A 10,667-nucleotide genomic window follows, 5' to 3' on the forward strand; every position below is an offset into this window, starting at 1 on the left:
ACATGTCACTGCTGACATCCGACGCTCCATAGGGATGCATGTATGTCCGTTTTTCATCCGAAAACGGAAGGATGAAAAACGGACATACAGATCCCCCGTGTGAAAGAGGCCTAAAACTCTAATAGCTGACCCTTCACATTTCCCAAGCACCACCAATTTGTGAATGGCCACAATGAAAAACAATAATGGGAAAATGGAATTGGCACTGCTAATGTGTAATTGTATAAACAATATTAAATTATGTAAACAATATTAAAGTGGTAAACAAAAAACATAAACAACTTTGAAAATTTGCAACACCTTAGACAAAGTGCTAAGTGCAAGTGCAAATACCATGTGCAAAGTGCACTAACTCATTAAAATTTTCCTAAAGTAACATAATTAAAGTACATAAATATAAGTAAAGTCCATGAAAATTCCATATATCCGGAAGTGAAAAAGTGCTACAGAAACCGTGCATAGATCCAAGCAAATTCTTTGTGTCACTCTCGTGCCCCCCTTATGTGCAGCACTCACCAGATGACGCTACCCATTGAAGGGCAACCAGCTTTTATAGTACCAAATGACTGTAAATAGAGGATCCTCACGGCAGCCTCCTTGTTTTCCTTCACCCCAGCGTGCTCATGAAAAAACAATATTGATACCCATAGTGTTAAAACGAAATGCTCTATTGCGCAGAAAAGAATAAAACTTACAGGAATCCAGACAGATACAGGCGTGTGTACAAAATCAGGAAGTCCGGGTCGCGGTGCATTCCACTTTAATATTGTTTACATAATTTAAAATTGTTTACACAATTACACATTAGCAGTGCCAATTCTATTTACCCGTTATTGTTTTTCATGGGAGGGAACAAAAAGTGCTGGCAAATGTGCATTTTATTATGTGGGAAGTCCGCCAGCGTTTAAAGATGAAAAAAAGACTACACGTACATTGGTTCAGCTGTTATGTATGTCAATCCTTTCTAAAGGTTAATTAGCTTTTGGGATAAGGTGGTTATCAAAAAGCAAAATCACAATTAGCATACTTCCTGTCCATTAATAACATCTGCCTGTTCTCAGCCTAAAATAGATGATAATCTAGGAAAAAAATAACACTACACTACACTACATAAAATCTACTACATAAAATCCCAGTTTTAGTCAAATTATGTGTACTTCTGCCGTGTTTCTATTATTTTTGTTTATTAGTCCATTATATCATAGGCAAATGGTGACCTTTCTTAAATAAAACTGAGGAACCAAGCTCTGTAAGTCACTTTGCTCTTGTTTATAGAAGAAAACGGCTTCAGTGGGACATCACCCCTAGTGTTCCCGATGAAGACGGAAGCACAACGCTGTGTCTTTGTATGACACTGAAAGAATAGCTCTCTAGTTCTCCATAACATGTATTTTTCTTAGAAGGAGTAATATCTCATTATATAGTTTTCTCTGTGAGCCAAGCTACACTAAGTACATTATAGCAGGCTGTTTTCTCCTGTTATTAGCAATCTTCTGAGAATCATGAAGGGAAGCTGGCGCCACACTGTTCAGTGTCCTTTGTCTTTAGGTTGGCTGTTTGAATATACAAATAATTACTTATTTGCAGGCGCGAATTGATCTGAGCATTTCTCTGTATGTACTAAAAACAGATTAGAACTACAGACTCATGTTGCTTTTTTTTCTTGCAGGGAGAAGATTGCTTATTTCACCAGAGCCAAGATCAGCATCCCTTCTCTCTCTGCTGATGATGTATAATTTTATTATTTTTTTATTTCACAGCTGTATTTTTCCAATCGCCCATCTTTTTAGATGAACTGTTTTTTGTAGCATAGCTCTTGCTTTTATCCTAAAACAGAGTATTTTTTTACATTTAGCCTTTAATTTGTAATATATCTTGTGCTGAATTAATGACTAGAGGGAGATATAAAACACCAAAAAAAACACAAAAAAAGAGAAAAACCAAAGTAGAGTAATTTGGTACACTGATGGTAATTTTGTACAGTTTGTATGTGTCGCACACACGTATTCATAATGTTTTGTTAAGTTGGAGCAAAGAGACGGTGACAGTATGTATTCCTGTTGGGCTGCACTGTGCTCAATCACTTTTTTTTTCCAATGGACTGGTTTAATAATTCATGTAAGCTGACTGTGAAAATGGCTGACAAGCCAAGAAATTGACTTTTGCACCATAGACTTTTTTGGGAGTCAACATAATTTTCCAAAACTTCAAGGCTGCCTCATGAACCAGGTGCTTCAATGACCCCTAGAGGGTGCCGTTGCTACCGTTGGTATTCACCATGTACAAAAACAGAATTATGGGAGGTTGTATGTCGTCACGGCTGTACAGCTGATCACTCAGTTATAAGCTTGGTCAGAGTTACAGTAACGGAGAATAAAGTTACTTTATTAGAAAGCCACACAGTAAGCTGGCAAGTTTGCTACATTAACATTTATGAGAAAGCATGATGCCTTAAATTTATTTTGGGTACCAGGATACATATCTGCATACACCTATTCTCAAAAAGAGTATCAAAATACTTTTTAAAGTCATGTAACCCCCCCCCCCCCCCCCATATGTTCTACTACATTTGTCACTGTAATCAAAAACTCAGTATTTCTTTCCTGGCTTGTTCTATTATGTCTGTATAGACTTCGGAAGGGTTTTGAGTGGACAGTGTTGGCTGATGTGTACCAAGTACGCACATAGATCCAGCATTTCATGTGTCTACATTTTGCACATGCAGCACTTACCACTGAGCACAGTGGGCACTTCAAAGCCTATAGAAGTATAAGGCAGGGAATTATGAATATTTACAATTTTTTATGTTTTTATGCCTTGCTTTACAATATTGTCTTTGAAGGTCATTCACACCAAGTAGGTAGGCACTGATAAAAAAAAAACTTCTTTCTGCACACTGCGGCCTAAAGAAATTAATTAAATCTTACTTATGACATTTCAATAAAGTTCCAACAAAAAAAACATGCAGTATCCTGGAATTGGCACGTGGGCGCTATTCCTCCCAGCATGCTGACTGCATAGCCGCTGGTGTGAACAAGCTGTGAAGGTTGGTGTTGGTCTATAAGCAATTATCCCTTGAATGTACTTCCAGTAATATAATATTTAAACATGTCAATGAACGTCTGCCCTTCAGCAAATCATCTTTTCCCTGTTCCACCAAGAAATGCTGGACCTTCAACAGCTGTTGAGTCATAGATTACAATTTAAATCTTGCTTAAATGGTTACTCAGAGAACCATGTACAAAAACAATATACAAAAATCTTTCTTAAATCAAAATATTGAATAAAACAGTACTCAGTATTTAATAAATGTAATATACATAAACACCACCACCAAACACTAAAATGCCAAATGGAAAGCCCCTCCCTCGTGCAGCCATTGTATTGTCCTGGTGGGGGAAGTCGTCCCCATTGGGAGAAAACAGTGATTATTGCTAGGGACTATAAAAACCGCTAACGATAATCGCATGTAAAATCTGACAGGTTGGTTAATCATTTGATCAACTTGGGTACATTCAGCCTGCCCATACAAGCATTCGAACCAGACCTTCGAACCATGTAAGGCTGGCCTTAGATTTGCAGTCAACAGGCTTAATGCAAGGGCACCTAAATAATTGTTTTCTTTGTGCCATGTGCATACCATACATCTGTGTTGATTTGCGCTGCATAAAAATGCAGCATGCCTGCATTTTTACGTAGCTCAACGCACCTCGCTACATTCCGCTGCATCACGCAATGGGCTGTGGTACGTAGAGGTAAAGGGAATGTCTATTTGTGACATTTCAGTAAGAGTAAAAAAGTTAAGCAGTGTGATGCATTGTAACAATGAATTGCACTTTACATTTACAAAGCACACTAGCAGGTGTGTGTTATCACAGCATAACACATGGCCGCTGGTGTGAGCAAGCCTCTAAATATGATGCTGAAGAAAACTTGGTGTAAACTTTTAGAACTTTTTGCTTGGCACTCTCTTTTGGATCCAACAATGGACCAGTTCTATATACTAGGATGGTTCTAAGATCACTTTCTGAAAGCTCCTTGTTGCATACCACAGACGAGTTCATTTTGGGTTTCTAAAGAAATTCCTTAAACAGGACTGTCATTCACTTAGTGAAGTAATAACAGCTTGCCCCCTTTCCTATCCAAAGGCTTTGGATTTTCGCATACATGATGTTCTTGCCAGTTCCCATGCAGATAAAGTGTATAAAATTTCCCTGGCAAGTTAGCTTGCCAAACTGATATGTGAATTGTGTAGGTTTACAACCTAGAGGAAAATGCTTGTCAGGATTAAAAAGAATTAGAGCCAACATTGTGCATGGTATACGTAATTGTGGTAATTACTTGCGTTATAGTTCCAGGTTCTCAAATACAAAAATGCCCATTCACGTTTTCCTTTTTGACCTGTATTCTAATTTTTTTAAATATTTTTTTCCAGCTAAGTTTGCTTGATTTACAGTCAGCACACTATCAAATATTAGTGGCAAAATGACACTGCACATCAGTTGATCTAAAACATACTCATATTTATTTTAATAATTTACACACAAAGGATTCCAAGTATTCACTAATAGGTCTTGGCATAATAAGAGCTCCCCTCAGCTTCTTGCCAACCCTTTTTCGCACACTTCCGGTTGCAGTACCTTGGTTTAAAAATATATAGTAAGTGTTTTCTTTTTGTTCTGCCATATATTCTCACAAATTCTTTTGCTAAATAGATTTTCCTGCAATATTACCACCTTCGTGATAAAAGTGAGCTGGGAAACTGCCCAGACCATTTTTGCAGATAAGTATAACTGTGAGAAAATATATTTTTCTTGAAAAAATTGCTTGTACACTTTTTATTTGGGGGTTTAGGGAATACCAGAAGGTATTACTGTCTTAGTATAGCAAGAAGTTATTGGATCCTTTGGGAGTGCTGTACAGAAAGGTCCATGTTCATTGAAAGGCATCTTCTAACAGCTTTGAGCTGTTGGGTCTTTTTTCACCATGGAATAAACAATGAATGGAACACCATCATCACTTTCAATTTTTATTAGACGTTAAAAACCAGTATTTTTTAATCCATGCATATTTTTCACATTTTATTTATTTCCTTTCTACTGTTTGCTGTACTTCCTGTGGAAGCCCTATATTGGCTGCCGTTCTAGCCTTCACTGCGTAGCACAGTGTCCTTGCCTTAAACTGTTTTTAAATGGACTTTCAAATAAAAGAAAAATGCAGCAATATTATCTAGAAAAATTAAATGTGTATTTCTCGATTTTGATTATAATGTCCCTTTTAAAGCTTTATATGACTTCACTTAAATATATATGCACAAACAAATACAGATTTTCATTATTTTGCCTACATATTCCATTAATATAGCACTGGTAACTGTGCTGTTTTATTGGGATGGGTGACCTGTAATGGCTGTTTTACTACCAGAATCATAGTGAGTGGAGAGCAGTGTTGCTGTATGGAGGGTTAACAAGCAGTCCACTTTTATTTTTATGAATGATGCTGTAAGCAGCTGTGTATAGAAATGAATAGCACCCATTATAAATCCGCTATAAAGTGCCCCACTAAACCTTTTTTATTGGTTACTTGTTGATTCAAACCAACATTATTTTTTGCTGTATCGTAAAATCCTCCAAAATGAAAAATCACATTAGGCTTCCAATGAACAACCTGACAAAACATTTTGCCTGGTGTTCTGATTCTTAAATTGTACTATTAAAAGCAACCTGTCAGGCCGGAAATATGAGAGCAAAGGTACAAATTCTGGAACTGTCATTTTTAAGCTTGCTTCTTTAGTCCTATGCATAGAATTTGTTTTGACACCTGATATATACACATTTCTTCTAGGTCAGTGGCTCGCCCAGAAACAGCTTCCATATTTCTATCCTGACAGGTTCTTTTTTGATAACCTGCTAATCAGTGTTTGTTAATTTAAGCATTTGTTGATAGAATTGCAATTTTCTATGTTGTAACTCTGGTATAAATAAGATACTGATCATAACCACATAACTAAGTACCAACTGGTAGCTGAGGTATTTTCCAATAGCATCCTGAGTATATTCAAATATTTTTCATTTTTATTCTGATATTCTTATGATGATTTTTTTTCTAATTTAATAATTTCTGGTTGCATCTGGTTAAATATCATTAAGCTTTTTTGGTTGCATTTTGAACCAGCACATTACCAAGCATACAGTATACAAACAAGGGAAAAATGTAAAACAAAAAAACTATAAATTCCATTGTTTCTGAATGAAGGATGGTAAATGTTTTTTATCAGGAAATAACTGAAATCTATCCACAGTAATGCAAACCTAGAATCAGAAAATGCCACATAATACGCCTTTATTTGGATAAAAATATACGATTAATTTAATTTAGGTTTTACTCTTGCATTATAGTTCAGCTCAATTGCTGATTTATTTTTTCCTAAAGCTGAACTCCAGGCAAATCCTGTCCTACGATTTACAAAGCACAGTCAGGAAGTTAACCACTTACAGTTAAAGGAGAAGTAGGGTCAAAGCTCTTTTGGCCCTATCTCACCTGTGGGTCACTTCGTTCTGAATTCCTGTGACCCGTTTTCATCCAACAGCGGGCTAAAGTCAGCTGTCGGCTGACATTACTTAGCTGGTCCAGGCACTGGATCTATCCCAACTTTGTCAGGAACCACTCAGATTCCCGGACCAGTAGGTGGCTCAGCCTCTCAGCACGCTGCTGGGTGACTAAGCAAGCCGCCTCCGCCCCTCCACAGCCCGGAACTCTAGTGAGCGCTGGAGGGGCAGAGCAGAAAGCCGGTGACTGATAGTCACCGGCTCTCTGCTCACTGTAGACTGCAAACTAAGCGGCTAGCGGTCTGTGATCGCCCAGTTTTTGGTCTTTAAGGCAGTGGGGGACTGATTGGACCAGTGCTGTTTTAATCTAGGTGAGTATGTATGTTTTTTTCAATTCCCATACTTCTCTTTTAAGAAATACAGTGGGTTTCCCTTCTCCACTACCAGCCAGTTGATTAAACAGCGATGGAGCAGAAGCAGGCTGATAAGTTCATCACACTCCTCACTCTGCTTTCTCTTCCTATCAGCATGTTTCTTTTCAGCACATTTAAAGTGCTGCTGTATAGAGGATTAGATACCTATAACAAGTAAAAAAAAAAATCTGCTTTCAGAGCTTTTATAAGAGTTTGGAGTTCAGCTTTTAACCTTTCATCTAAATAATGGGAGTAGCCAATTTGTTAGCTAAAGCAATATCCATCTTCACATCCTATTTTATTGCGTTATGCCTCAGAACAATTGCTGTCACTGTGGAGGCAGCCTTAATTGTAATGGGATGTGTCCACCTGTTTCTCTTTATTGGTAGCCAATTCCACTGCGCAGATGTGAAATATGTACAACCAAAATATTAGCAGAACACTAGTGAAAGGCACGGTGCTGACAAGTGAACTGTGCACATGGATTCAAGTGTCTGTCTAAAGACAATCAAGTATTAGCATAAACAATATTCTGTTCCATTGAGCTGGTTCAAGAGTGAATACTGCTATTTACTGAGGCAGATACACCTTGAGCTCTTCAGCTAATTTTGACTGAAGGGTCAAAAGGTTCCTACTCCAGCTCTAAACTGTATCTGCTTATAGGACTACTAGAAATGTCATATATGTGCTTGTAAGGTCAAAGATTGGGGGAGGGGAGGGGGCATAAATATGAAGTTATTTAACCTTGCCATGCCAAGGGTATAGCAATACCATGCACCATAGAACTTTTGGCATCAGCAAGGCTTAATGTTAAGGTTTAATGAAGGTTGCCTGTGTTTTTTTTTTTGTCAGCTTGATTTTTGTAAAATGTAGACTGATGTTTAGAGCTGTTTGTATCTTTTTAATGAGTTACTCTTTCCACTTATTTATTTACTGTCTTATTTATGTTATGTTCTGTTGTAGTTCAGTTCTGGTCATTTTACTTCTGTTCATAAATGAAGTTAAAATCATTTACAGCTTATTCTATTCTTTGAGCTGTTACTTATTTTTACATTGAGCATGAAGTATTACATAGTGAGTTTGTAAGCCTGGCCAGTATTTATCAAGTGCAACCAAGATCCATTGTTTGCAGGTATTAGCTGAATAATAGGCTCACCACATTCTTGAGCCAAGAGTCATTTTATGGGCCATTGGCCAAGACAAAGAATGCAGTGCCATGTAGTGAAGGTGTGGTAGTGGAAATATACCTATGGCACCTTTTAGATGTGAGCTATAAATTGGGTTGTTGGATTATCCCAACCAGTGGCTTTTGTTCCTCCAAGATAAAGCCTCAGCCTGTTAACTTTGCTTAATGCTCAGGTGAATTAGACTATAAGCCAGGATTATTTTATATGAAGAAGCCAATGGCAGCTTTGATAAAAATCAATAAAACAACTATTATTATCCATATGTACACCACCTAAATCATCCAGTACACTGATATATTAAATGAAGTCAACATGTAGTGGAGAACTGCTGCATTGGTGTCATGGAGACATTCAATTTTTTTCATCTGATATATAATTTTTCTACACCAGGGGTCTCCAAACATTCGAAACAAAGGGCCAGTTTACTGCCCTTCAAATATTAGGGTGGCCAGTGGGAGTAGAAAGTTCCCTGGCATCGGTGGGAGTAAACAATGAATAAGCTTACTGGTAATAGGCAATAGGAAAATACATTGGTAAATACATTATTTGAGATTTTTGCAAAGCCCTCAGCTTTTCTGTAGATGCCACAATGGAGCTAGGTTGCATGGATTAGGATAGAATATTGCACTGTTTTTTTCAGTATAAAGCATATTTATGCTGAAGGAATATTGCAAAAGAGAATAAATACATAAAACATAACCTCTATTATACAGGCTTGTGATTCCAAAGAGTTCCTGTCATCAGTAGATCATAATAGTCATTTCTGAGCTACAGCATTTAGCCTTTCATTTTTCTCAACTGTGACATGAAGCATAACATGTCCTTTACTACAATTATGTTACTAACACCTAGAAAATTAGCAAGTAACAGTGTCCATAATATAGAGAATAACTGCCACCACCATGTGGTGACAGGTACACTTTAATACTCACAGACATAAAATTTGTTCACTGTGTGATACTTTTAAGCTACTACAGACAACTACAAGCCACTAGCTGTTATAAAGCTACAAATCCAAGATGATCTACAGACCTTATGTATCCAATTAATTTTATAAGTTGCATTTAAATATTGGCAGCTGGAGTATGATTGTCAACTGTGGGAGACAGAGAGGCTTTAGACCCATAAGTAATATTCCAGCTCTTGTTGGATCGTCTAGTTACACAATTAGTGGGTCACAAGTCTTCTTTATGTATACTTTTTCATAATTATAATAGTATGAAAATATTTACTTGGTAAAATATATTTAGTATTCATTTTTAGCTATTTTTGCTATGCTTCTGTGCATAAGTATATCAAAATCAAAGTATTAAAGCCACATGTCAGAAATATACTTAGCCAAATGAACAAAGTTTAAGCATGCTGGTGAAGTCAAATGTTTTTTTTTTTTTTTTTTCTGTTTAACATTAATTTCTTTATAAATATGAAATGCTCAGAACTGAACTAAAATATGTAATCAGGATAAATTGTGAATGTGTTTATGTTCCTCATTATGTTCCCTGTCAGTAATACAATGGAAACGCTACCATCACATAGATTAACGATTTCTCTGCACTTTCCATGTGTCTCAGTGATTTGCATAAAATGTTTTTTTTTAACAAAAATGTTGTTGCCATGTTTTTTCTTGCTGGTTTTTGTCTAATTTTAAACATATTTTATGTATATTAAGTAGAAATGAACAGGCTGGAAAACCAGCTTTAATATATTATGTCAAGGTTTCACAATATAAAGTCTTGCCTGTCCACCTCCCACTCCAGTGCGTTTCACCCCAGAAAGTGCTTAATCACAGAGATTAAAGTATACCTAAAGGCAAAACTTTTTTTCTATTTATTATATCATTTTTGGATAGAGTGGAGATGTTTTAGAACACCTGTCAGTTTTTGTTGTTGTCTGTTCCCCTCTCTATTTGTCCTGTTTACCGTTATCATTGAAAGTTAAAGTAAAAGAAAATCCCACATTTTTAGTTGCCCCCAGCAAAGTAATAGAGGGGAAATCTTCCAATGGGGACACTATTTCTGGGGACCCCAGGGCATTCTCTTAGTTTGCAAGCATTTCCTCTCACTTCCTTGTTGGCTATTGGACAGGAAGTGAAGGGAAATCTCTGAAATGGGACACAGATGGCGAAACTAAATCTGACAGGTTTTAACCCTCCTTTACTCTATCCAAAATAAAAAAATAATAAAAGTTTTGCCTATAGTTTTACTTTAAGTTATAATGTGGCTCTCGGCTCCATTCAACATTGATTTTGGCATCCTCTCAGCAAGTCTTGAGTATGAAAATATGTATACACTCTCTATAGTACAGGGTCATATAGGCACCTATGGGCTTGTTCAGTGAGTAATTGGAAAGAGCAGTAACTCCTAGTGACCAGTAATCAGCTAAATGATTAATTCTGGTTGTTACCTTTTTCTTAATGAATAAGCCCATGCATCTTCCAATATGAAAATCTCAATGAACATTTTGAATAGTGTTTCTCCAGATGGTGTTCCATGTTTCTGTGTATTTGAAAATTCCTGCAC

General features: G+C 36.8%; 1 protein-coding gene across 1 annotated transcript in view; it reads left to right on the forward strand.

The window, feature by feature from the left end:
- The window catches only part of WWC2 (WW and C2 domain containing 2), a 203,050-nt gene extending 193,298 nt beyond the window's left edge, over nucleotides 1-9,752 (forward strand). Inside the window, exon 22 of the mRNA XM_073606900.1 lies at nucleotides 1,670-9,752. Coding sequence (XP_073463001.1) covers nucleotides 1,670-1,736 — 67 coding nt within the window. The 3' untranslated portion in view covers nucleotides 1,737-9,752. The remainder of the gene's footprint in view (nucleotides 1-1,669) is intronic.
- Nucleotides 9,753-10,667: the final 915 nt, after the last annotated feature.

The sequence above is a fragment of the Aquarana catesbeiana genome, linkage group LG01 (assembly GCF_042186555.1).
Source record: "Aquarana catesbeiana isolate 2022-GZ linkage group LG01, ASM4218655v1, whole genome shotgun sequence".
Taxonomy (NCBI): Eukaryota; Metazoa; Chordata; class Amphibia; order Anura; family Ranidae; genus Aquarana; species Aquarana catesbeiana.